General features: G+C 57.0%; 1 protein-coding gene across 8 annotated transcripts in view; it reads left to right on the top strand.

The window, feature by feature from the left end:
• Nucleotides 1–23,412, top strand: part of TLE3 (TLE family member 3, transcriptional corepressor) — a 48,722-nt gene extending 25,310 nt beyond the window's left edge. For 2 of the 8 annotated variants that reach the window (XM_067752015.1, XM_067751978.1), the window contains exons 7-20: nt 5,626–5,830; nt 7,621–7,637; nt 11,226–11,345; nt 12,274–12,324; nt 12,975–13,127; nt 13,542–13,674; nt 14,242–14,426; nt 15,270–15,346; nt 16,112–16,361; nt 16,747–16,994; nt 17,825–17,972; nt 18,772–18,922; nt 20,040–20,116; nt 21,257–23,412. In XM_067752015.1, the coding sequence (XP_067608116.1) occupies nt 5,626–5,830; nt 7,621–7,637; nt 11,226–11,345; nt 12,274–12,324; nt 12,975–13,127; nt 13,542–13,674; nt 14,242–14,426; nt 15,270–15,346; nt 16,112–16,361; nt 16,747–16,994; nt 17,825–17,972; nt 18,772–18,922; nt 20,040–20,116; nt 21,257–21,364 (1,923 nt within the window). In that variant the 3' untranslated portion in view covers nt 21,365–23,412. Of the gene's footprint in view, nt 1–5,625; nt 5,831–7,620; nt 7,638–11,225; nt 11,346–12,273; nt 12,325–12,974; nt 13,128–13,541; nt 13,684–14,241; nt 14,442–15,269; nt 15,347–16,111; nt 16,362–16,746; nt 16,995–17,824; nt 17,973–18,771; nt 18,923–20,039; nt 20,117–21,256 lie in introns of all 8 variants that reach the window. The other 6 variants (XM_067751994.1, XM_067751965.1, XM_067752004.1 and 3 more) reach the window with 3 other exon arrangements.
• The last annotated feature ends 2,557 nt before the right edge of the window (nt 23,413–25,969 follow it).

Genomic DNA, 25,969 nt, shown 5'->3' with positions numbered 1-25,969 from the left:
CCCCCGCCACCTCCCGTCCAGTCCGGCCCCGGTGTGGCGCCCGTGTCCTCCTCAGTGGCCAGTTCACAGCGTGGGGGCTTTGCTGAGAGTGGCAGATGAGGGCTCGGGGTGGGAAGTGCGTTCTCTGATACTTCTCCTCTCTCAGAGCCTCTTCCCTATCCGCTTTCCAGGCCCAGCCTTCCCATCCCTCCGTGGCCGCAGTGGAGTCCCTTCTCCCCCACTGTCTCCCCCCACCCTCAACTTTGGAATTAAAATCCTCTTATGAAATTTTTTTTTTTTTTTTAAGTTCTAAGAGAAGAGTGGAATTGGGGGAAGAAGCGCTGCTTGGATTAGCTCCACTTCCTTCAAGGAGTATTTAGGAAGCTACACGTTAGGCCAAGGCAGCTAGAGGCAGATATTGGAATTCAATTAAAGCCAACGAGTGGGGCCTGTGACCCCCATTTTCGAGGTAATTGCTTCTCCGGCTCTGAGTGAATGCGGCCGTCTCCCTGTCATTAAGAAGGCAGCCGTCTAATCAGTGCGCCTGACAGAGCCTCACAAGGCAGGAATTACGGACGGCTGAGGATGGCTCGCCGAGCCGGGGCATCCTGTGAGGGAGGAAGGAGAGGGACAGCGGGCTTGTGGCCGGGCTGACTCGGGAGAGCGATGGGAGGAGGGTGGCAGGGGGCCGGGAGGGCTGATGGCCAGAGGGCAGGAGTCCTGCCCCAGCAGGAAAGGGCGGTGAAGGGGAGGACCCAGAAGCCTTGTGGCTACCCACGTGGTACTGTCCGATTTGCCCCTCTTGGGGGAGAAGTAGCCCAGCCCCCTGGTCTGGGAGTTAGCGGGGGCTTTGGGCAAGTCACTTCATTCCTCTGGCCTGTTTTCCCCATTTGTGAAAAGATGGAAAAGGGCTGGGCAAGTTTCCTTTGACGTGCCCTTTTCAGTCAGTCATCTGGGGCTCTCCTGGGCATGGGGTGGAAGGATTCTGAGTTCACATCTTGGCTCATTTCAGAGAGAGATGAGAGGTCAGGTAGACACATCTGGCACGGGCATACCTGCAGCTAGCGGTGTGTGTTTATCACGTGAATTAGAGTATTTCCAGGGCCTCCCCTCCAGGTGAGAGAGGCCAGAATCCAGCGTCAGCTTGGTGTGAGGGGAGAGGGGACAGAGGGGCTGACGGAAGCCCAGGCTTGCTGGCCCAGTCCGCCCACCACACACAGGGCCACTGGGAACTCAAGTGACCGTCTGGGGAAGGCAGGCCTGAAGGTGTGTGTCTGTTCGCCAGGGCCTGCCAGGACCCAGTTACTGCAGACCTGTTACACACCCTTTTTTCTTGGGTCCAAGTTATTGGGGGATCGTTGGAGGGTCAAAAGGTTCCTGAGCGTGAGGGGTGAAATATTGTCCTTTGGCCAGCAGCTTGCACAAGGCCCCCCCAAGCAGATTAAAGACCCCGTGAGCCGAAGTTACCCACCATCTTCAGAACTCGTGTTTTAGTTTGCTCCGTGCTAGTCCAAGGTCACTGAACCTGGCAGGTGGCGGGGCATGTACCTCACTGGCCCCACTGACGTTCTGGTCTGCATTCCCTTGGAAATTATTCGTGGAAGATACAAGTGTTGGCTTGATTGGTTTGTTTTTTTTTTTTTTTATTGGAGTATAGTTGATTAACAACGTGTTAATTTCAGGCATACAGCAGAGTGATTCAGTTGTACGTATACATGTATCCACTCTCTTTCAGATTCTTTTCCCATTAGGTTATTACAGAATAGTGAGCAGAGTTCCCTGTGCTGTACAGTAGGTCCCTGTTGGTGCTTACTTATTTTTTTTTTTAAATTGGGTGAGCGGGGTGAGGAAGGGGGAGGTTTTCGCTTGTTACAAACTACACTGGGTATTTTGAAGCCGGTACTGAGGTTCTCGCGTTCCCTCCAGGACGCCGACGAGCTGGGCTCAGTTGACTGGGAGAAGGATGGTGCGGCGAGCGGGCCTTAGAATGAACGCATCTGTTTCTCTCAGCCAGGGGGCCGTGGTAGAGAGAAGTCGTGCTGGGTTTGCGTCCTGGCTCTGGTTACTTTGGCTTAGCGGAGTTCCTTCACCTCCCCCTGAGCCTGTTCCCGTCTCTGAAATGGGGATAACGGGGTTGTTGTGAGCTCTCCAAGCTATAACAGAGCATGAAGGCACAATTCAGCCTGGAGCTGGGGGGCCACCTCCGTGGGCAGGAAGTAGAGGCCGGGGCTGCCCTCCCTCTCCTGGGAGGGCAGGGCGTCTGCATCTTATGCAGTTAGGACTCTGTCTAGAGGTCCTTGGTGGGTCTCAGCCCTGGAAATGCTTAGACAACTTCACTAGGTTTAACCCAAATCATGAACCTGAGAAGCGAAGCGTTAAATCAGGTTGCAGAGGCATGAAGCGTGGTGTGCACAGTCCAGTTACACAGACTTGGCCAGCGCGGGCCTCCCTGACAGCCTCCCGTGTAAGTGGCCGTACTTCGGAGCCCGGGAACTGGGCATGTGGCACACGTGAGGACAGGGACACGCGTCTGCCCCATGGGACGTGTTTTTTGACAGGTTGCTGTCCCAGTGTGAAATGTTAAAGGTGGGAGGAGGGCGTGCTCACGAGGGGGCTTGCCTCCAGACGCCCCACCCCTCTTGGGGTTGGGGGGTGGGTGGTTGACTTCCTTTCCTATGGTGGACGGAGAAATCCTGGTCTTGGAGGGAATGGTGGAAGCCAGGGACAGGCTGCTGCAGAGTGGTGAAGCCCAGTTCCCTCCTCGGACGGTGGACTTGATCCCATTTGTCCCCAGTTGAAAACGCTGTCACCCTCCCACTCGGATGTCACTGTGTTTCTGCACATCGCCCTCTGAAGTCACAGATATGTCACAGGGATAGAAATGCAGCCTGAGGATGGCTGTACCCTGCCTGCGACACGGGGACGGAGAGACAGGTGGATCACTGCCAGCCGGCTCCCCCTGCCCCGCTGCGGCAAAGACTTTATCTCACCCTTTATCACAACCAGGACTGTTGTTAGCAGACCCTTGGCCCAACAAGCCCTGGCGTCTGTCCTCGCCCCAGGAGAGGAGCCTGGGAGGAGGTCGGCTCTCTGTCCCTGCTTCCTGGAGCCTGCTGGGCCGTTCCCGACGATGCCTTCCAGCCACCCAGAGCAGACCTCAGGGGAGTTTCTGGCTGTGCAGGGGGTGCTCTTGTATTTGAAGATGAGAAGTACATGGAAGCTGCCTTTCCTCTGTTGCAAAGAAGAGACACTCCTGCTTGACGGGCCACAGCTGAAAACCAGCCTGTCCGTCTGGGAAGCTCAGCAGCTTTGAAAGCCACTGTCTTCCAAACAGCCACTGCAACTACAGCCTTTGTTCCAAGTTTCTGATGCTGGTTCACTGGTTCGTGTTTTGGGAAGCAGGATGCGCCACTGATGCCCCTCTTCCCAACCAAGAGGAGGCTTGGATCTGGGCAGGTGGATGGCTTTTGGACAGAGCCACTCTGCTGACTTACTTCCCAGCCTCTCTGTGTAAACCCTTTTCCAACATTTTCATTTATTCACCCAGCAGATGTGTATTGGGCAAACATGCCAGGCCCCACCCGAGGTGCTGGGATGGATAAAACAAGGTCCTTTCTTCCTGGAGCCCACGAGTTGCCAAGATCAGAGAAAGATGCAGTTCTATTTGTGGTCCACTCATAGTTTTTGCTAATGTTTGTTGAACACCTACTTTGCCTTCACATGTAGTTACGCACGTGATCCTTGTACAACCTGAAGAGATGGGCTGCATTCTGATCCCCACTTTGCAGATGTGGAAACTGAGGCTGAGAGAGGTCCACTGTTGTCTAAGTTCTTAGAACTGATAAGAGATCGAGCGGGACATCTTCCTTAGTCTGTCTGGCTCCAGAGTCTGAGCTGTCATAACTCTCAGAAAGGAGGAATCTGTTCTGACCCGGATGATGGGGAGGGCTCCAGGGGGCCCTTCGGCTTCGCTTCTGCTCTGGCGTCTCGAGGCAGATCTGGGGTCAGGCTGCAACCTGGACCAGTGCCCACCGGCGGCTTCCGTAAACTGCCCACCAAGAGATGTCCTAGGTCTGGAGCAATGGCCGTGGGTCCCAGCCTTTCTCCCCAAACTGAGAAATGAGCTCTCTGGGGCCAGGAGTGTGGTGTGACTGGGGGTGCCATTAATTTGGGGGTGCATCAGGTTGGCGGTTGGCGGCTTAGTTGGGGAAGAGTGGGGCTCTTAATCCCTGACCTCAAACACACTCATTGCCTCTCGGAGCCTCACGTCTGTCCAGAGCCGTGGGCCTGCATTGTGTGTTGTTGTCTGTTCATCAGTGGCCTGAGAGCCACGGTTCACACTGACAGGTGAGCTCGTCACGTCTTAGCTCTTTGTCACCCCCACCAACTCTTCTTGCTTTGGGGAGGAGGGTCTTTTAGGAACATTCTTTGGCTGACGTCGGTGGTTGACAGATTTGAGTCCAGATACCCCACTAGGGGTGAGACTTGGCTAGTTACTGGCTGCCCCCTCCAGCCCCTAAGTGCCAGTTTGCCATCTGTAAAATGGGCAGAACCCTTCTGCCAGGTAGTTGGAAGAGTGAGAGAAAATATTTGGAAAGGGCCCAGGCATGGATTCAGGCATTCAGTAAATTTCTGTTCCCTCCTGTTGTGCTCGTTGAGAAGAAAGATGTATGTGTACCCAAGGGCCCAGCCATTCCTAAGACATATTTCAGTCCCTATGAAGTATTCAGCCGTGGCGTAGCGTGCCCCACAGTGCCCGTGGTTCTTGACGCAATCTTGGGAATGATAAAGGGCGCTTTGTCTTGGCTGCTGGGGGAGCACAAGGGGAAGGGGGAAAAGAAGACCCTGAGGCTAGTGCCAAGCGGAATCCTTAATTAGGGATTGTTACCCTTGCTATTGATAATAAGTGACTTAATGCACGACTAGATTTTGGAAGGGGAGGGAGCCTTGGAAGGGCCTCTGGGAAACGTTTAGCTATTGTTATGAGATCACTTAGTGAGTAACCTGCCTGAGGTCACCCAGCTAGTGAGTGCCAGGATTTGAATCCTGGTCTGTCTTGATTCCAAAGCCCCCACTCCTCCTGTTACCCTGTTCTCCACTCTGATGTCCGGTGACGTCGGCTCTCATTCCACTGGCCCCAAACTCCTCTCGATCTCGGGACTCCTCTGCCAAGTGTCCTGCCTCCGCTTTGTAAGACAGGCTTGGAGTTCCTCAGGATTAGGGAGTCTTCCCCAGGGTACGGGCTCAGGGTGGGAAGCGCCGGCTGCTGACGTTTGCAGGCATGCAAGCATGAGCAAAACTGTGGCCGTCGGGAGCGTAAAAGTGGATCGCCCTCAACGGAGAGGGAGCCCCGACGACTGGCTTTTAAACGCATGCTGTATTTATCTTGGGCTTGGAGACATGCGTTGAGAAGTTCTGTCCTGAGACTGGGGTTGGAGAGGAGGTGGAGCGTTTGCCATCATAGATCTTGTGTCTCAATTGCGGTCCATTACCAGACTTCCTCCAGCATGACAGCATGTGTGGCCTGAGCTGGGGGCAGAGGTACGGGGGGCACGTGCCCCCGGCACTTCCTGGAGGAGCGAGAGGGCTGGCCCAGCCTCCCCGGCCCTCCCCGCTCAGCCGCGCTCACCACCAACTTCATTACAGCAACAGCAGCTCCAGGCGCAGCACCTCTCCCACGCCACGCACGGCCCCCCGGTGCAGCTGCCGCCCCACCCGTCAGGCCTCCAGCCTCCAGGGATCCCCCCGGTGACGGGGAGCAGCTCAGGGCTGCTGGCGCTTGGTGCCCTGGGCAGCCAGGCCCACCTGTCGGTGAAGGACGAGAAGAACCACCATGAACTGGATCACAGAGGTGCGGCCCGGGGCAGGGGCGGAGGGCAGCGTGCAGGGCTGGGGGCAGAGGTTTCGGAGGCCCCTCTGTGAACAGACACAGCAAATGCTGTCACCCTAGGACCAGGAGTTAGCAAAAGGCTTGGGGCCATCTATTAAGATCCTGGTACATGGAAACTGGAGCCCCATCCCCCAGGCCACCCCCCAATCCCTGATGTGTACCTTCTCTTCTTTGCCCTGGAAGACATCTTGTCCTTTCTTCCTGGAATACCTTCCCATCTTCCTAGCCACACCCTGTCCACCCTCCAAGGGCCAGCCCCAGTCCCACCCCTGCAGGATGCCCTCCTGGCCAAGCTGAGGGTCTCTTTTCAAATTCCCATAAGAGTTCAAGAGTTGGGGGTCCCAAGACGGAGCCCTTTGTTACCGTTCTTCTGTTTCCTACCCTGGAAAGTGTTTTATCCTCACCAGGATCCTTAGTCCTCTGAGGACAGAGACCACGTCCTTTGAAAAAGATACCCAGTTGGCGCTCAAGTAAAGCCTCATTAGGGGACTGTCTTTAAGTAGAGGTGGTGGTGACACTGCTGCAGGGAGATGATTGGGAAGACTGGGAATGAGAACGTTCTCTACCCTTAACCCAGCCTGTCCCGCGAAGACCCCTGAAGCTGCGCTGCGAAGGGCCTTGGGAGGGGGCCTAGTTTGATTGGGAAAGGAGAGGGCCTGGCTTCCTAGCAGACCCTTTGCAAAGATTGCCACCTTGTGTGGTCTGCCCTTAGATATTAGTCTTATAGCTTTATTGAGATACAGTCGACACATGCTATCCTGTTTAAGGTGCACCATGTGATGGTTTGATTTGCCCTTAGATACTTACTGGGGCACATGGCCAACGCGTTATGAGCCGGCCCTGGGCACGGGGGGCTTGGAGTGTTACCATCCTGCCTGGGCCGGGGCCATGGGGCGGTAGGAGCAGGTCGTGGGAACCAGAGACTAAGTTTTTTTGCCCCTGCAGTAGGATGGTCCTCCTGGCAGAGGAAGAGGGCCTCCCCACAACAGACAGGAGGATCAGGGAGCTAGTGCTTGGCTGGGCAAATAATCAGAGGCCTCAGCTTCCTGGGGCGTCTTGGTAAAGAAACAGAGAAGAGTATTAATTAAAAAACAACACCCAACACCGGGCTTCCCTGGTGGCGCAGTGGTTGAGGGTCCGCCTGCCGATGCAGGGGACACGGGTTCGTGCCCCGGTCCGGGAGGATCCCACATGCCGCGGAGCGGCTGGGCCCGTGAGCCTTGGCCGCTGAGCCTGCGCGTCCAGAGCCTGTGCTCCACAACGGGAGAGGCCACAACAGTGAGAGGCCTGCATACAGCAAAACACCACCACCAAAATACCACTCCGATAATTCCTTTAAAAAACAAAAAAATAACAATAATGTTCTCAACTCCCAGATCCCATGGCTATTTTGCGTAGCACGATCCTTCCCAAGTTAACGGCTTTAAAAACTGCTGACCAGTAATCTTGGTGCCCTTCTCCGCATGTCAGGGAGAGCTAGGCCACAGATCCCCCCCTGCTGCCCCGCCGGGGCCTGGTGGCCGAGTGAAGCATTGGGATTGGGGCGGTTAATTTCCAAACTGAGAGACGTCACCTAATGGCCCTACCTTGGCTGACCCGCGGTGACTCAGAGCCAGGCCGCTGCTCGTTTTAAAACCCGTGAACTAGCAAAGCATAAAAGGCAACCGGACGATACTGACCTTGCTTTCTTTTTTGTTTCTTTGTCTTGGGGGACCTGACTCTCCTCCTGTCCTGGCCTTCTGTCCCCAAAGAGAGAGAATCCAGCACGGTAAGTCCAGCACTCTGGAACCTGTTGCGGGGGGGGGGGGGTTGGGTGCTGGGGGAGGGTCAGCCCTAACCCTGTGTGGGCTCCTGGGAGGAGGGTGTTGTCCCCTGTTGAGTGACCTGCACTTGGGGAAGCCTTCGTCTCTCCAGGCTTCAGGGCCATCATTTGTGAAATGAAGAGCTGGGCTAAGTGAGCTCTAACCAAACGCCTTTTGTAGGAGAGGTGATTACTGGAGAGGTCAGCCAGCCAGCCCTGGGCCCTCCAAGGGGGGGTTGTGGAGTCACAGGCTGAGCCCAGAGCTCGGGACCCTGGTGTCCCCCCCTCGTTTGGGGCCGGAGTGCCTCCCTGCCCCCCAGATTGGCTGACCCCTGTATGATCCTATATCCTCCTCATTTCCTCCCAACACCTGAGGCTTCTCCCTGTTCTAGGCTTTAACTCGGTTTGAGAAAGTGCTAGCAAGCGAGCATTAAGGGCAGGCTGCCTGCGTGTCTGTCAGCTCTGAGATTTGCTGTAAATCTTTCTGAGCACACGGAGGCTCAGAGGTTCTGTTTCAAGTGAATAAGCCTCTGAATAAGCACAGTGGAGTCTGGATAAAAAAAAATCCTCCAGCGATTAACACAGCTATTTTATTCCTCATCGCCGTCCTCGTATCTGGGGCCATCTAATCTGTTAGGATGGCTTTGGTTATTACCTCGTGTTAAGTGGGACTTGGAAGGTCAGGCAGTTAACTAACCATCTAGACAGCAGCTTCCTTGGGCAGCTCCTCCATCCCGACCCACCTCCCCTTCCCAGCCCTCTACCCGGGCTGACTTTAAACCTCCCATTAGCAGCGGTGCTCACGTCCCCTCTCGACTTGCCTGTGTGCTCAGAAATCCAGGTCATGTGGGCCCAGGAATGGCTAGGTGCGTAAGAAAGGAACAGCTGAAACTGTACATCCATTTTGATTGCTTTAGTGTTGATCCCAGTGGGTGGCCTTGTTGGAGGGCTGGGCTGGACACCTCAAGGCTCAGTCTGGTCCCAGATTCATGGGACGTTGGGGAGTCCTCTTGGCCTCTCTGAGCCTCAGTTTCTCTATCTGTAACATGGCAATATTCCTGCCCAGCCAGCCTCTCCGCTTAGCTAGGAAGACCCCCTGCTCAGAACGGGACCCAGGATCCGGAGCTTAACCTGCTTAACAGGGACCTGCCGCACAGAGAAGTGCTCGGCCCCTTCCCTGCCTTCACACATGCTCATGCTCGTCCTCGTCGCTCTTGACTCTGGCTTTGTGCCCCCATCTGTGAACGATCTCTGCTAGAAGGAACCCATGGGGAACCCCTAAGAGCTGGGCTCTTCGCTCCTCAGTGCTCGCCGACATCCAGACTCAGGGCAGAGGGGCCATCCTTGGGCCACTGGAGAATGCCGTGGAAATGAATCGGGACGCCGTCCTGGGCCGGGAGGGGGTGTGGGGCGTCCCGGGGACAGGCAGTAGGGGCTCACATGTGTGCACGCGGCCATGGTGTTGGAGGGAGTGTAGACACACGTAATCAGCCCTTTGGAAACCAGGTTGTCAACAGATGAGGCCCCGGCAGGAAAGACAGGGCCGTGTCGGAGTGGGAGGGGGACCGGCTGGAGGGGCTGGAAGCTGTCCCAGAGGGGTTAGTCTGGAGTCCAATTAGAGGTAGCTTCATTCATATTTCCTTGCCTAGCCGAAGCAATAAAAAATACTTAGTTTTTTGGCCGCCTGCCAGCCAGAGGCGGGCTGGATCGATGCTGCTAAACGCCTGACAGGACTCTGCTCCGGTAGCAGCGAGGGTTTTCAGCCTGACTGCAGGAGAAGAAAGAGCCCGCTGTTCTCTGAGCCGTGGCCCTGGTCGCGGGGAGAAACACGAGCAGCCGCGCGCCCCCCTTTCCTCCCCGCCTGCCCGCCCGAGAGCAGAGGGGCTGGGAGCGCTTCTGCTTAGCGCGGGGTGGCCACCGTCAGAGGAACTGAAGTGAAATGACGGCGATTTTTCTGCCGGCGCTCGCCCCGGCTAATTGAATCACGGCTGTGCGTGGATCGCCGCCGCGCCTGCCCGGCTGCGGGGAGGGTTGAGCTGCACTTCCGTTATAACCTCCATATTTTCTTCAAGGTTTGATAACTCTGCCATTTTAATTTGCTTCAGGCAGAAGCTTGGCAGGGAAGGGCTGCCCAGAAACCGGCTTAGGGGAGGAAATAAAGTCCTGTGGCTGGCTCCCGCACCGCTCCCCCCCACCCCACTCCGGCACACTGTCCCCGGCCGCTGGGGACGTGGGGAGACTTTCCAGCTGCCTCTTGATGCCCTTCTCCTCGGAGCAGACGTCTCTCTGGGTCCCCGTGTGGCCTCGTCACACACCCCTGGGGATGGGGATGAAGCGGACTTGGCCTTCCCTCCAGCTGGATTGTGAGCTCCTGGAGGGCAGGGACTGTGTCTTGTTCTTTCCTGCACGCCTGGCATCCAGCCCCAGGCCTGATCCAGGGCAGGTGCCCTAGAGGGTGCCGAGCGAAGCGGGGACGGGGTCGCGTGGCCTCTCAGGAAGGGGCAAGCCTCGGCAGCCCCCTGGAGGGGGTTGTGGTATTTTTCTCTCGGCACAGAGGTTTGCTGGCAGGTACCCCTGCCCGTAGCTCCTCCCTCCCTGCTCCCAGCCCGCTCCTGGTTACCCATCACACCACCAGCCAGGGTCCTCCTCTGCGGGCAGCTCTCCCCTTCCAGCATCGCTCCGTCCCCGGACCCGCTGGCCGGTACTTCTCCTGCCTCGCCTGTTGGCCCACCTTCCCTCTTGCCAGGCCTGAAATTCCAAACTCTCCTTGTCCTCACTTGCTTTGTAGTTGAAGGGAGAACTTGCTAAGTCTCTTCCAGGCCTGCAAAACTTGGGTTTCCTTCGTGTTGCCTGCTGCTGGGGGACCTTGGGCACGTTGCCCATTGTCTTGGGGCCCCTCCTTTCCCGTCATTACAAAGCGGGGGAGTCTGCCTGTCCTCTATACCTTTTCCTGTCTTAAGAGGGGAAAGGCTTCATGACATTGCATTTTCTGTTTCTTTATAACTCTGGAGTTTCTCTAAAGTTGTAGAAGGCCATGCTGTAGTTGTAGGGTGTTCGCACAAAATGCCCCATCGCCCACCTACACTTAGGAGGCCTGTTGGCACCCCGGCGATCCCCGTCCCGGTCAGTCTCCCCGCTCCTGTCGGGTTCCGCAGGTGAAGTATTGCACTTGGCCCCAGTTTGTCGGCTCAGATCCATCTTTCGAGACGCAGTGCAGATTGAGCTTATCCATTCTTTGAGCAAATGTATGTGGCAGGCACAGATGGGCGGTGGGGGACACAGGCGTGACCCCCGCCCGCCCTCATGAGGCATACAGTCTCATAGGCCAGAGGCAGACGGCCCGTGCTGGGTTAATTATCTAATAGCAGCTATAAAAGAGAATTGTCGTGCTCCCAGAGGAACCGAGTCTGGGGAGTTGGGAAGGCGTCCCTGGGGAACCTCCGATGGAGCTGAGACCTGCAGGACACACACGACACCTCAGCTGACCTTCTGAGTCACTTAGCTATGTCGATATGTGCATGAAATGTTCATACTCACTCTCCTCCTTGCTTCCAGAATAACTCAGTGTCGCCCTCGGAAAGCCTGCGGGCCAGTGAGAAGCATCGGGGCTCTGCCGACTACAGCATGGAAGCCAAGAAGCGGAAAGCAGAGGAGAAGGACAGTCTGAGCCGCTACGTGCGTCTGAGAGCGCGGCGGGTTCCACCGGGGTTTGGATTGGGTGGGCTGGGCTGGGGGAGACCCCACGGGGCCTGAGTCGTGGGAGAGTCAGGAAGAGGTGGGGGCAGGAGACACTGCCGCACTGAGGAGGGCAGGTGGCCCGGGCAGGGGAAGCGTCCACAGACCGATGTCCTGTGAGCCTGCGGACCATGGCCAGGAGGCAGTGGACAGGGAAGTCATCCCAGCCTCCGTAGGGCCTGGGGAGAGCTTAGGGGCACCTCCCCCGATGGGCCAAAAACCCCCTGCTGCCATCACGGCCCCCTCAGAACCTCCGGTCTGCTCTGGGGACCGTTCCTGGCATCCCCACACTTCGACCCTACAGGTGGTCGTGGTGTCTGCTCTGTGCCAGGCCGAGCAGGGCTGAGAGCTGGGGCAGAGGGCAGGGGGCGATGCACTGTGGGACCTGGTACCCTTGGGCCCGGCCCTCCGTGTTCAGCTCCTTGGCTGTTCTGGGGCTCCGGACACGTAGCACAGCCAAAGCCTCAGCTGCGTTTCTGGGAGACAAGGCTAATCCCCTCCCCACACACACGGTGATGGGAATGATGGAACGAGACCAGCGCACTCACTTGCAAATGGTGGTGGATATCAGGCCAGCTGGAGAGAGGTGTCTGGCTCCAGAGCGACATGTTAAAGCAGCCTTAGAAATATTATAACTGGGCAGGTGTTGGTGAGGCCGCCTGTGGGCGTGGGAGCAGAGTGACCGTGGGGCTGGGGGCTGGGCTAGCAAACAGCAGGCAGAAGAGGTCAGCTTTGGTGGGGCTGAGTGGGGAGAGCATGGACTTTGGGGTTTGGCCGGGGTTCGGATCCTGGCTGGTGGAAGCAGGGGCGTGGTCTGGGCTCAGTCTGGGGTGGGCGTGGCCTCTCACTGGCTTCCCTCTCCGTGCAGGACAGTGACGGGGACAAGAGTGACGATCTGGTGGTGGACGTTTCCAATGAGGTAAGGGCCGGCCCAGGTCGCAGGGCGACTGTCCCTGTGCAGGGTGGTCGGCGATTGCTCCTGTCCTGGGTGGGAGCTGTCGTGTCTCAGCTGTTGCACCGTTACCAGCAGCCCCAGCTGGGTGACGAGGCCTTTGGGGTTGGGGCATCCAGCTGGTCAGGAGGAGGAGGGCAGGGCTTGGCTGCCTGGTGGCTGGGCATTCGTGCACACTGCTGGGGTTCCTAGGCTGGGTCTCCAGAGAGAGGCCCCTGAAGACCCCAGGGGAGGGCTGGCTCCCAGTCACCATGGTCCTCCAGGTCAGCTCTGTTCTCCCCACCACCCCTGGGATCTTGGGCTTGTGAGCCTCCTGGGTCAGCCTTAGCGAGGGAGGGGGAGCTGGAAAGGACCTACCCAGGGCCAAGGCCCAGCTGCCCAGCTTGGAGTCCTGAACCTGTATTTGATCTTGGGCAGGTCACCTCCACCCACCCAGGCCTCAGTCTCCCCCCATCTGTGGGATGAAGGGGTCAGACTAGGTCATTAAAAACTCATTGTCCCCACTTGGGACCAGGCTCTTTTCCCATGCCCTGTGCCCACTCCATTCCCGTCCCCAGAGCAGAGAGACTGCAGACTCGTCACTGCGCGGCACATCCCCGTATCACTTGTGTTTTTAGGACCCAGCGACGCCCCGGGTCAGCCCGGCACACTCCCCTCCTGAAAACGGGCTGGACAAGGCCCGTGGCCTGAAGAAGGACGCTCCCACCAGCCCCGCCTCGGTGGCCTCCTCCAGCAGCACGCCCTCCTCCAAGACCAAAGACCTTGGTCATGTATGTGGGGTCTGCCCCTGGCGCCGCAGAGGCTGGGAGAGGGTGGGGAACGTGGGGGCAGAGGGAAAACGTTCTGGAAAAGGGTCTGGATCTGGAGTGGTGCTAAGTGGAAGGCAGAGGGCTGGAGTAGAAAGTACACGGATTGGGGCTTGGCCTGGGTTCAAATCCTGTCTTTACCACTTACAGGCTGAGCCCTGTGCTTATTATTAGTTAACGTTTCTAAGCCTTAGCTGCTGCATCTATTAAATGGGAACAATTACCACAGTCCCTGCCAAACAAGATTGGGCAAGAATTGAGGAGCTGTGGGGCAGAAGGTTCAGAGCTGGGTCCAGCACTGGGCTTCATGTGGTGCCCAGCTCTTGGGAGAAAGGAATCTTCATGGCTTCCCTTGGTCTCTGCATCTACCCTCTTCAGAATGACAAATCCTCCACCCCTGGGCTCAAGTCCAACACACCAACCCCAAGGAACGATGCCCCAACTCCGGGCACCAGCACGACCCCAGGACTCCGGTCGATGCCGGGCAAGCCTCCAGGCATGGACCCGATAGGTATAATGGGTAGGCACGATGGGGCTGGGCTGACCATGTTTGAGGGGAGGGGCTCTGCCCCAGGCCAGGGCTGGAGCCTCACAGGTGGGGGCCAGGGAGGGGGGTCAGAGTCAGGGCTCTCCCAGGGCCCGTCTCTGGGGGACCTGGTCAGGTTTGAGGAGAAGGTGAGTGCCTGGTGCTTCAACACCGATGTCAGGGCTTCCTGGAGCCGCTGTGCACTAGGTGTGTGGAAGGAGCTTCAGACAGGTCGGGACACCAGTGATCTGTCTGCCTCTGCTGTTAGTTCTGTGAGGCTCTGCACAGCCCCCTCCTCTGGGCCTCCGAGTCCTGCTCTATAAAAAGCGGTGGTCACATCTCTCAGCTCGAACCTTCTTAGGCTGTGAAGATGGGGTTCTCTGGTAGGTGGGTTCAGTCCAGGAGGACTGCTTGGAGTAGGCAGCTTTAGAACACAGGAGGGATTGCTGCTGGGCAGGGAGGCAGCCTGGTGGCCTGAGCTTTGCCCTTGATGGAGGCGTGGGGCCCACTCCCCTTGGTGGCCTCTCCCGGCTGACGGCCGCCTCCTTGCAGCCTCAGCCCTGCGCACGCCCATCTCCATCACCAGCTCCTACGCTGCACCCTTTGCCATGATGAGCCACCATGAGATGAACGGCTCCCTCACCAGCCCCAGCGCCTACGCCGGCCTCCACAACATCCCACCCCAGATGAGCGCGGCTGCCGCCGCTGCTGCCGCCGCCTATGGCCGATCGCCAATGGTGAGCTTTGGAGCTGTACGTAGACCTTTTGGCTCCTTTTTTGGGGGGACTGGGTAAGGAGCGGGGGAGTTGGAGGGGGTGAAGGTGGCCCTTCGTGCACACCAAAGGGGACCTGGGCCCAGCGACCAGGCAGCTAGCTGCCTTTGGGGTAGAGTGTTTATTAGGAATAAGAGTGGAACACACTTGGGGGTCAGCAGACCTGGGTCCCACCCCGTCTGCCCATCAGTTGCCACGTGACCTCACACAACACAGCCTCCCTGGGCTGCCCCTTTCCATCTGGGAAGCGGGGCTGACACCTCTCTTTCTGGGCTCTGTGGGGGTGGGAATCCCACGGTGAGTCGGGTGATTTCCACGAGGCAGGGACTTGGCAAACGGGGCAGCCCGTTATACCAAGATTTGTCTGCCGTTTATTGAGAGCAGTTCAGACTGGAGAGGTGGGTCCTCTTCCAGGAGACGGTTTTTCTCTTGATCTCCTGAACCCAGGTTGGCCTCCTCTCCACATGACAAGCCCCCTGGGACACCAGGGGAGGGAACAAAGTGAGGAGGGGCCCGCTCGGCCTTGCAGAGCAGGGAGAATGAGCTGGGGGTGGGAGTGGAAGATAACCGGCTCAGAGTTCGGGGTCTGGACCATCATCCTGTTCCTGCCATTGTCCTGGACGAGGCACTTGGCCCTCCTGGGCCCGTGCTCTCTCTGGAACAAGGGGCCGTGCTCTGCCCAGCTGTCTCGGGTTCTGAAGAGGCAGCGCCGTGCGGGTGGGACAGGAGGTGGTGGAGGGGGATGTGTAGTGGGGGGGACGTATGGCGGCATCCCGCACTAAGGGCTGGCCTGGCCTTGCCTTACAGGTTGGGTTTGACCCTCACCCCCCGATGCGGGCCACGGGCCTGCCCTCCAGCCTCGCCTCCATTCCTGGTGGAAAACCGTAAGCTTTGGCTATTTTCTGCTTCTTGGGGAGGGCAGGGGAGAGCACACCACCCACCCACCCATCCATCCCCTGCCCTGGTGGACCTCCCCTGAGGGAAGGTGTCTGCCCCTCTCGGGGTACCCAGAGGCCAGGTTGCAACCCCAGCAAAGCTTCCTGGCCGCGCTCCTGAACGGCCCCCAGGCTCCCTCTGAAAGGGGAACGAGACAGGGCTGGGGTGGAGGATGTGGTCCCTGGGCTCTGAGAGGGAAGGAACACTTGGGACACTGCGGTCTCTCAACCAAACGCCGTGGAGCTGCCCTGGCCTCGGGGGCTCCTGTGGGTTCTGCCCACAGCTGGCACTTAAGACAGCAGGCCGACCACGCTGGCTCGCCCCTGGCCCTGATGTGCACCCTGGGACTCATTTGGAGGGTCGCAGACACGTTTTCCTCCCTAACGTCACTGGCTCCTAGAGGAGGGGTGGCGTTCAAGCTGGGTGGGGGAAGGGTGCTCCCTTCGCATGGCCAGTTTGGGGTCAGCAGCCTGGTTTGCAGCAGGGATCTGTGAGCGGGGGCAGAAGCCAAGGTTGGACTCTGCAGCGGTTTCCGGCCCGGTGGAGCCAGGCCAAGGAGGTTGGGGTTACCAGGTGCCCTCAGATCTGGGGAGAGGGGACACCTGGAGGCAAGGAGGCCAGGCAGGGGCGGGTGCCGGTCAAACTAGGCAGGAGCTGTGCACACTGTCATTAGAGGATTGGAGATGGCAGAAGTGTGGTTCTCCCCCTCCCAGAGCCTACTCCTTCCACGTGAGTGCTGACGGGCAGATGCAGCCCGTGCCCTTCCCCCACGATGCCCTGGCAGGCCCCGGCATCCCCAGGCACGCCCGGCAGATCAACACGCTGAGCCACGGGGAGGTGGTGTGCGCAGTGACCATCAGCAACCCCACGCGGCACGTCTACACAGGTGGCAAGGGCTGCGTGAAGATCTGGGACATCAGCCAGCCGGGCAGCAAGAGCCCCATCTCCCAGCTGGACTGCCTGGTGAGGATCCCGGGGCTGGGGGCATCCCTTCCACCTGGTCTAGGAGAGCGGGACAGCCTGGGTCGGGGGAGAGCCCCATCCCCCCCGGCCAGGTGCAGCCCTGTATTGGCTGGGCGACTTTGGGCAAGTTGGCAAACCTCCCTGAGCCCCACTTTCGTCGTCCGTAAGGGGAGGCGTTGCCGACCTCCAGGGGTCTGTGAAGAAGTGAGTGAAAGTTTGAAAGGGGGGTGAACGAGGAGTGAATGAGGAGCCGAGTCGGACTGGCAGCTGCCTTCGGCAAGGGCAGGAAGTGGGCAGAAGCGGCCAGGGTGCTCAGTGTGGTGGACCCCCCTGGTCCCCAGGAGGGGAGGAGGGTGGTGCTGAACACTGCCCCTTCCCCCTCCAGAACAGGGACAACTACATCCGCTCCTGCAAGCTGCTCCCCGACGGGCGCACGCTCATCGTGGGCGGCGAGGCCAGCACGCTCACCATCTGGGACCTGGCGTCACCCACGCCCCGCATCAAGGCCGAGCTGACTTCCTCGGCTCCGGCCTGCTACGCCCTGGCCATCAGCCCCGACGCCAAAGTCTGCTTCTCCTGCTGTAGCGACGGGAACATTGCCGTGTGGGACCTGCACAACCAGACCCTAGTCAGGTTAGGCACGGGAGGGAGCGGGGGTCCTTGTCCTTGGGAAGGCCTCGCTGGCCGTGCCTGGTATCTTTGTTGCGACTGGCCTGTCCGAGGTGCCGTGGGCCGGCCGGAACAGCGCGGGCGAGGGCACCCAGGTGAGAAGACAGCTTGTGCCAGATGCCTGACATGGGTAGACGATGGAGGGCTCCTTGGCCCAGGAACTTGCACAAGGCTCTGGGGAGAAGGGGAGCTGGGGACACACACAGAGAGGGCAGGAGAAGGAGAGGCGTTGAGACCAGAGTGGAGGAGCAGTACCTCTTGGTGGTTAAGTGTGGGGCCTCAGGAGCAAAGCTGCAGGGTTTCAATCTTGCCTCCGTGTGACCTTGTGCAGGTCACTTAACCTCCGTGCCTCGGTTTCCCTTGCATGCAACGGGCGGAGTGAAGCCCCTTCCTTAGAGTCGGACCCCAGCGCCGGGCCCAGCATCGGCCCTCAGTGCAGTGTGGCCGTCTGCGTTAGTCATAGCGCCATGCAGCTGGTTTATGGCCTCAGCCGCGTGGTTTATGCGGGGTGACAAGGATGGATCAAGAATGCAAATTGAGGAGGCATGGGGTGTCGGGCTAAGGGGGGGGTTCCCCTGTTACGTACCTGCTCTCCCAGAACTGCCCCTGCCGAAGACCCTTGAGCAGAGTAGGAGAGGGGCCCAGGCCTGGCTCTGCTGCAGGCTCCTCGGGGGGACGATGGACCCCAGTTTCCTGTTCTGCTCAGGCGGAGCTGGCCTGCCCCCTGGGATGGCTGTCCGCTTGGCATCGGTTCTTCCCCGGAGCTCACCCCCATCCCTGCCTGGCCTTCCTAGGCAGTTCCAGGGCCACACGGATGGGGCCAGCTGCATAGACATCTCCCACGACGGCACCAAGCTATGGACCGGAGGCCTGGACAACACCGTGCGCTCCTGGGACCTGCGGGAGGGCCGGCAGCTGCAGCAGCACGACTTCACCTCCCAGGTGTGCCCCCGAGAGCCCCCCCCTTCCTTCCATTGGAGCAGCGTGGGGCCTTCCCTCCCCAGGTCCCAGTGGCTGAGTCAGGGGACAAAGGGGCCCTCACACCTGGTCGTTGCAAATGGACCTGAGACCAACCTGAGCCATCTGGGAAGGCTTCCTGGAGGAAGTGGCAATGAAACAGAATCGACAAGGCTTTGGATTTGGACACACTTGCCCCAGCGGCTTGGATTTGATTCCCAGCTCCTCTGCCGTTGAGCACTTTGGCCTTGGTTTTCGTACGTGGGATGGGAATAGTCATAGCTGCCTCATGGGTCTGGTGGGAGCACCTGAAATGGTCCCTCTAAAAGCCTTGGCTGTAAGCATGGCTCATAGCATTCTATAAGTGCCAGGTGTTACTGGGTTCTGTTGTTGTTTTATTGCTTGTTTTAATATTTTAATCTTGCTATTCAAGACGTTAGTGTTTTATTTACTCACATTTTTCTTAAGGAAAGGCGGAAGTCACTGAGGCAGAGAGAATAACTGTGAGAGGGAAATATCTGTGCCACCTCTGAGTTTGCTCTGCCACTTTCTAGAGTCAGCAACCTCTCTGGGCCTCAACTTCGTCACCTGTCAAATGGGGATGAAACACGAGATCCCATTCCCCTGGGTTATCGGGCTTGGCTTTGCAAATGGCAGGTGGGGAGGTGCTGGGGGAAGGAGTGGTGGGACGCTGAGCCTTCAGGGTCCCAGAGCAGGGCCCTCGAGGAACCCTCACCCCTGTGGCTGGGGAGGATGCTAATCTCCTTATGCCCCTCCCCCGCAGATCTTCTCGCTGGGTTACTGCCCCACCGGGGAGTGGCTGGCCGTGGGCATGGAGAGCAGCAACGTGGAGGTGCTGCACCACACCAAGCCCGACAAGTACCAGCTGCACCTGCACGAGAGCTGCGTGCTATCCCTCAAATTCGCCTACTGCGGTGAGCCTGGGGGAGCGGGAGCCCCGGGAGGCCTGGCCTGCCCTCTGTGCATAGATGCGGCCCAAAGCTTAGAGAAGGGCCAGAGCCCCAAAGTGAGCACGGTCCCAGAGCCAGGCCCCCTGACCCTGACCGGTACCCCCCATCTGGCATCCCCCCCCCCCTGCATCCTCGGATGCAGATGCTGCCACAGGGTACCAAGCACTTGTGAGACCAGGCTAGAGCCAGAGCTTGCTGGCTTGGGGCAAAGGAACAGTACTCACAGCCCTGCCGGCAGTGCTTCCAGGTTGTGGTTCAGACCCCAGGCTTTGGTGGCCATAGCTCTGAATTGGAATATCTGCTGACCCACTTCATTTTCTTTAATATATAAATTTATTTTACTTTTTTAAAAATTTAGTTATTCCTTTTTGGCTGCGTTGGGTCTTCGTTGCTGCGCGCAGGCTTTCTCTAGTTGTAGCGAGTGGGGGCTCCTTTTTGTTGCGGTGGGCGGGCTTCTCATTGCGGTGGCTTCTCTCGTTGGAGAGCACGGGCTGTAGGCGCGTGGGCTTCAGTAGTTGTGGCACGCGGACTCAGTAGTTGTGGCTGTGCAGCTCTGATGCGTCCCGTCCTCTCTAAACCCCGACCGGTCTTTCTGTGGACCAGGAATTGCAGGCACCCCACGTGGCTCTGGGAGCCCTGGGGCATTAACGCAGGCAGAGCCCTGGCAGCGCACCTGCAGCAATCCCCGCCTTCCGCTGGGTCTCCAGACACTCAGAGCTTTGTCATTCCTAGCACTTCCTGCCGTCTTCCAGCGGTAGAATCGAGATGGATCAGTCAACCTTAGTGGCTTTAAAAAGCATCTTTCGGGCAGTGTAATCCCTGTGATTAACTGCAGATCCTCCCTTTCTCCATCCCAGCCTGCCCACCCCTCCCCTTGATCGCAGAGGAAGGCATTCTCTGGGTGTCGATGTTTGTGTTACCGTGTCTCGGTTACAAAATGCCTCTCACGAGTGAAGAGTTGGCCCAGCACTGGTTAGCGGTTCACACTGTGTTTCCATGGCAGCCAGCCATGTATGGGGCGGGTCTCACTTGAGAGGGCAGCAGCCCACAACCTGACGTTTCCTTTGCCTCCCGCCCGCAGGCAAGTGGTTTGTGAGCACCGGGAAGGATAACCTTCTCAACGCCTGGAGGACACCGTATGGAGCTAGCATATTCCAGGTACCACCCGCCACCCGAGCGCCCCTCCTGATCCTGCCCAGAGTCAGGGCCCGTCCGCGGCGATGGGGGCGGGGCTGGGGGAGGTGAAGCAGAACTTGCCTTGGCCTCTTCCAGCCCCTGCCTGCCGGGGGTCCAGGATGGGTTCTCCAGAGGCAAGGGCTTGGACTTGGGCGCATCCGTGGGCCATACACTCTGCTGCTAATGGCATCTGACCCCTCGGGGTGAGGGCTTTTTAAGCAGGGGCTCTTGTAGGGTTTCTAGAGCAAGGAGAAGTGAAAACATGCTCTTGGCTTTGGCCTGCACGCTGCGCCCTCGCAGGAGGTGTGCTGGGCATTTGAGCAAACTGGGCAGCTTTTTCTCTGAGCAGTGTTGTCTGATATTCAAGTAAGTTCGTATTTCATCTCAACACTTCCAAGTAGGGAGAGAGGTGGAGCAGGAGAAAGATCCAGAAGGAGATGGGAGAGAAGGAGGAGGCTTTCTGTGAGTTTTCAAGACCTGGGGCCTGATGCTGTACCCTCTCACTTGGTCACACAGACGCGCACACATACAGAGACATGACACACACACACACACACACACACACACACACACACACACACACACACACACACACACACACACACACACACACACACACACACACACACACACACAGTCACACCCGCTCTCAGAGCCAACAAGCCACTTTCTGGATTCAGGCTAGAAGTCTGGCATCTAGCGTGTCACGCATGTAACTTTCAAGTCTCCAGTTACACTGGATGCTTCAAAACTCAGGTGCAAATCCTTTTTCTTAGCTCACCAGGCTGAGGGTCTGGCCTGTTGACACCTGCTCCCAGCTCAGAAAAGCTTCTTCCTGTTTGTAAACTCAGGATCAAAGCTCACGAGGCTCAAGTGTTCTGTTTTGCTCCTCAGAGACTGTACAGATCACGTTGGGCCCTGTTAACGAGCTTTTCCTTGTGGGGAAGCAGGTGGAAGGGGCCCCTCTAACGGGAAGGGCTGTGTTTGAAGGCCCTGCAGTGTGGGCTCCAGGGCGGGCAGAGGGCGGTTGAATTCAGAGAGCACTGAAAGGGAGGGCGTCCAGTACCCACAAAGTGAATTTGTCCTTTCTCTCGCCGCCCTCTCTTGCCTCTCCTCCTCCAGTCTAAGGAATCCTCATCTGTCTTGAGTTGTGACATTTCGGCGGATGACAAATATATTGTAACAGGCTCTGGTGACAAGAAGGCCACGGTTTATGAGGTCATCTACTAAACAAGGACTGTAACAGGGCTGTCAAACTCCGGGAGAAACAGACTCAGCTGTGCCGGGGAGACCCCGGCGAGGGGCTCCGTGGACGTGGAGGATGGGCGGCAAGCGGGCCAGCGCTGTGCTCCGGCGGCTGAGAAGGTGCCCCCGTCACAGTCGGGACTCCCAGGCGTGGATTGATGGGACTCACGGACTCTGATGGATTTCTCCTCTCCTCCCCTTAACGATCCTGGCAGATGCTACACATAGATTTATTCGGGGGCTCGTGGCTCCAGCTCCCCACAGACGCCCTCATGAATCTTTCCTTCCCCTCTTGTTTTTGATGTGTTCCCCTGCCCTGGCTCGGGGACACTGGAGCGTGGACCACACGTTTGTGCCAGGGGAGGGGGGGTTTCACGTCCCTGACTGTGCAGCGCACGAGGTTTGTGAAAAGTGTAAATAACAGACTCCTATCTCGGACTGGTCAGCGGGGGGAGGAGGCCCCTTCCCACCGGCAACGCCAGCCGTGTATTTCGCCTGCTGTATTTGTAATCCACTCGTGGTGGTGGCTTTTTCTTTTTTTTTTTTTTAAAAAAAAAACAAAAGTTCCCATCTGGGAAGGGGAGGCAGGGAGCGGGGTGCAGAATGGAGAGGGAGTAGAACGGGGAGAAAACTCCTGGGGTGGAGGAGAGGCACTACGGCTGGCAGCCAGGTTGGCTACCAGGTACCCCCCGGACAAGTGTATCTCTGTGTGGACCTGGGAATCGATTGAGGCGTGTCAGGACCAAGCTCCAGACAGACTGACGGACTGACAGAGCTTGAGATGGGTGTCAGCCCGGGTGACGGCAGCAGAAATGGTGGGTTTTTCTGTAGTCCCCTGAGCTCCATGCTCCCCTTTCAGGTGTCTGACACCCTGTCTGTCTGTCTGTCTGTCTCTCTCTCTCCCTTTCTCTCTCCCTCCCTCCCTCCCACCCACCCTGACCTCCATCTCTCTTTGGTGCACATTTGGTTATCGTGGTGAGAAATGGAAGTTCAAAGCCACTCTGTCTCCGGCCCTTCTTAATCTTCGGACACAACCTAAAAAGGACACGAAGTTAGAGGAAAGCATAGCGACTCAGCTCAGGGAGCTACCAGAGAAAAAATAGCAACTGATGTGGGTGCTTTTTTTTTTTTTTTTTTTAATTTGAATAAAAGGAATTAGAAGTGATGTCCTTTCATAAAATGCCTCCTCTCCCCTTTCCTGCCTCTGACCTCCTCTCTCCTTAGAGGGAAAGTGTGTATTTAACCTGCAGAGCTGTGAGTCAGGTTTATCTCCCCCCTGCCTGGGGCGAGGGGACTTGGGGTTGGGCTGGGGGCACACTGGGCTGACTTCTTGTAGCTTCCCGTCTCTCTTAGGAGCCCAGACAGCTTACAGCTAGAATATCGTCTCCTGCAGGTGCCACTTTTTGGTACCAAAATGTTCTGAGGTGTTAGGATTTGGGTGGGTTTTTGGTCTTTGGGGTTTTTTTTTTTTTTTTCCTTTTTTCCTTTTGGTCTTATTTTTTCTTCTTCTAAGGAAAAGCTAAAGGGCGTCGTGAGTCCTGGTGGTGGGCTCTCCATGGATGTAGCATATGGAAGATAATTTTTATACTGCATTTTTATGGATTATTTTATAATGTGTGATTCTGTCTGGTGAGAAGGAAGGAGGGGCTCTGGTGAACCACGCCCCTCACCCCCCCACCCCCCCACCCCACCCCCACCCCACCCCCCACCCCCACCCCCGCTCTTGTTCCTGGGTGAGCCCCTCCCCCAACCTGGCATGGGAGGCTGCAGATACGCAAGGTGCGTTCCCTTTCTAAGGCTGGGGAGACGTATCCAGAGTCTGTCTGTGTCTCTCTCTCTCTCTCTCTGTCTCTCTCCCTCCCTCTCTCCCTCCTCTCTCTGGGTCTCAGATGCTCAGCTGCCACCTCTTGTTAAGGCTCTCCCCACAAGGGAGGGCGAGGGTGGAAGACAAGTTGATTCCTGAAGAAAAGAGAAAATGAAAAGTCATTGTAATGAGCTGTTTTTATATTTTTAAAAGTTACTATTTAAAGGTTGGTTTGATTGTTGCGTTTTAATTGCATCCCCCGCCCCCAAGAAGAGAGCGGGGCGCTGTCACCCCCATGTCCTGGATCCTGGGCAGCTTCCTTTGTCATCCATAAACGTGAGCTCTTCTCTCTTCAAAGCACTGCCATGCTGCCCCTGCCCCTAAAAAGTGATCGCACGGGACAGTTAAGGGGAGTGCTTAACTTGCCCTGAGGGGAAGCCCACAGGTAACACCAAAGTCCTCTACGGCTGTCACTGCTAAACTTTTTGGGAAGAAAATGAAGTGTGATGAACTTCCAGTGAAGTTGCAAAGTGTCTGTGATGTCACATCAGGACCCTGAAAACCTCCACCGTCTTTTTTAAGCTTAAATTCAGATGTTGTGGGCTGACCCCGCTCTCTAATTCACTACGGGTGCATTTCTGAAGGAAGAGGGATTTATTTACGGAAGGGGCAGGATAGGAAATGCAGGGCAGTGCCCTCAGGGAGGCAGGGCTGGCCCGGGATGGTTCCCAGGCTCTTGGCTGTCACGCAGCCCTGGGCAAAATCTCTCTAGAACTAGGGACAAACGTGGTTTCCAACTCAGTATTTTGTCAGTCATCGTAAATCGGCACAAACGATTGCCTGCTGTTATTTCATACAAGAAAGGGAGTTGAACATTTGAAAAAAGGAGTGACGCTCGGGATAAAGCAGTCTATTCTAAGCCTAAGAAAGGACAGCTGGACTGCACACACGGGTCATTTATCTGGAGCCGGTTGTCCTCTCAGGCTTACAGCGGAGAAGCTTCCAGCAGGTAGCAAGAATGCCCATCGGGGGCTACAGTTTGGCTGACAGCTCTGTCTTGTCCTGGTTGCACAAACTTGAGGAAAAGCATCAGCCCTTTGAACCACACTCCTTGTTTGTCCAGGTCTTATCGTCACAGCAGAGGGCCAGAGGGGCCAGATGGTAGGCCCTGGCCAGAAAATTCTGTGTTTGCCAGTGGGTTGCCCATCGGTGCTGAGATAGAGTTGGAGTTGAGGCTTGCATGCCTCAGCAGGTAGAAGAGGAAAACACCTCATAATGCTTACCTCCAGTCTTGTGCTGCTGGGAGTGAAGGCCGATGTCAGGTCCATTTCTGAGAAGGGGAGGCGACCTACCTCAGAAAGGCTGTCCTCCCAAGACTTCCTGGGCACAGTCGAGGATGGAGAGATGACCAAGTTTCAGGCCGAGCGCTAGAAGCTCACAGTCGAGGGTGGGGAGAGACATTTGACCTGTGAAAGTGTGGTTGGGGACACACCCTTGGGCCCTGGCTGCTGGTGCCTTGACCCCTTCCTGTCATCACGGCCACTGTCCTGAAAGGAGCTCACCAAGCCTGTCCACGCTGAGCCTCACACTCCGCCTGCTTCCTCTCCTCCTCTCTCCCCCGCCCACCGCTGCCCTCTCATTCCCACGCTTCCCACCTCGCAGAACCTCAGCTCCCCCTCTTACTGCTCTGCAGGTGATTCCTCTGCACTCAGGTTTGTGAGGCCTCTTGGAGTCTTTGGGGAGAGACCCAAGTATGGTAAACAATCTGACTTCATCCTTAATCCCCGGAGCTTGCCCACACCTCCTCCTCCATAGGATGGTAGAAAGCCTTGATATTTTCTTAGCCCTTTTCAAAGTCACCCCCTAACTATTGCTGCAAAAATCCGGGCTCATACTAATTGCAGCATTTCACACACCTGTTTGCACAGCTAGACTAGTTTCCCTGGAGTGCAGCGCCCAGGACTTCCTAGGCTCCGGGTTGTAACTAGTGAATAAAGAATGAGCTTTCACTGGCTTGCGATTAGCCCGTTTCTCAGGGCAAGTGGGCTGTCACAGTGCTCACCGCTGAAGCCCAGAGAAGGCACTGGTTTCTGCAGTTCTTCAGTTCTGTTGTGCTGCCTTTGCTCAAAGCAAGGAGATCTGTTTGAAACACATGAAGAGGGCGTGGTCGTCAGAAGCCAGCTTTCACGGTTTTAGGTCACATCAGATTATGTACAAGGGTCCAGGCCAGACCAAGCAGGGGCAGTGACAGGATTATCCTAAGACCAGGTCACCCTCAGGCCTCTCTCTGAGTCACTGCCATCCCTGTTCCCCACCCCTAGGCAGCCCAGGCCCCAGCAGGGGCAGTGACTGTCCTAACTTACAGGGTCTACGGGAAAGAACAGATACAGAGGTCTGGATGCTGGAGCCGGAAGTGTTATTGGCAAGACTCTTAAATGTTATGAACTGCCCACGGACTCTCCCGTGATGCTGGAGTGTAAGTGTTTTTTCAAGAACACTGTTTGAGAATGAGCTATTTTTAACATAAAGTATAGCAAACAAACCTGATGAACCTTTTTTTATTTACACGGTTAGGCATCATTTGATTTTTTTATGACAACAATAGAAAATGTGCTCTATAAAATGTACCGTACTCATGAGGTATTTTTAAACGTTACACCAAAATTGGGCCTTTTGTATTTGAAGAGACATCTATCCTGAGACCTTGGTTTGATAGATGGGACAGTTAAGGCCCAGAAAGGGTAAGTAACCCGCCATGAGACACAGCCTGAGCTGAGATTGCAACT

This window comes from Pseudorca crassidens, chromosome 1 (assembly GCF_039906515.1).
Source record: "Pseudorca crassidens isolate mPseCra1 chromosome 1, mPseCra1.hap1, whole genome shotgun sequence".
In the NCBI taxonomy this organism is placed as follows: domain Eukaryota; kingdom Metazoa; phylum Chordata; class Mammalia; order Artiodactyla; family Delphinidae; genus Pseudorca; species Pseudorca crassidens.
The sequence above is the reverse complement of the archived record's forward strand: the minus strand, read 5'-3'. Positions and strand labels throughout refer to the sequence as shown.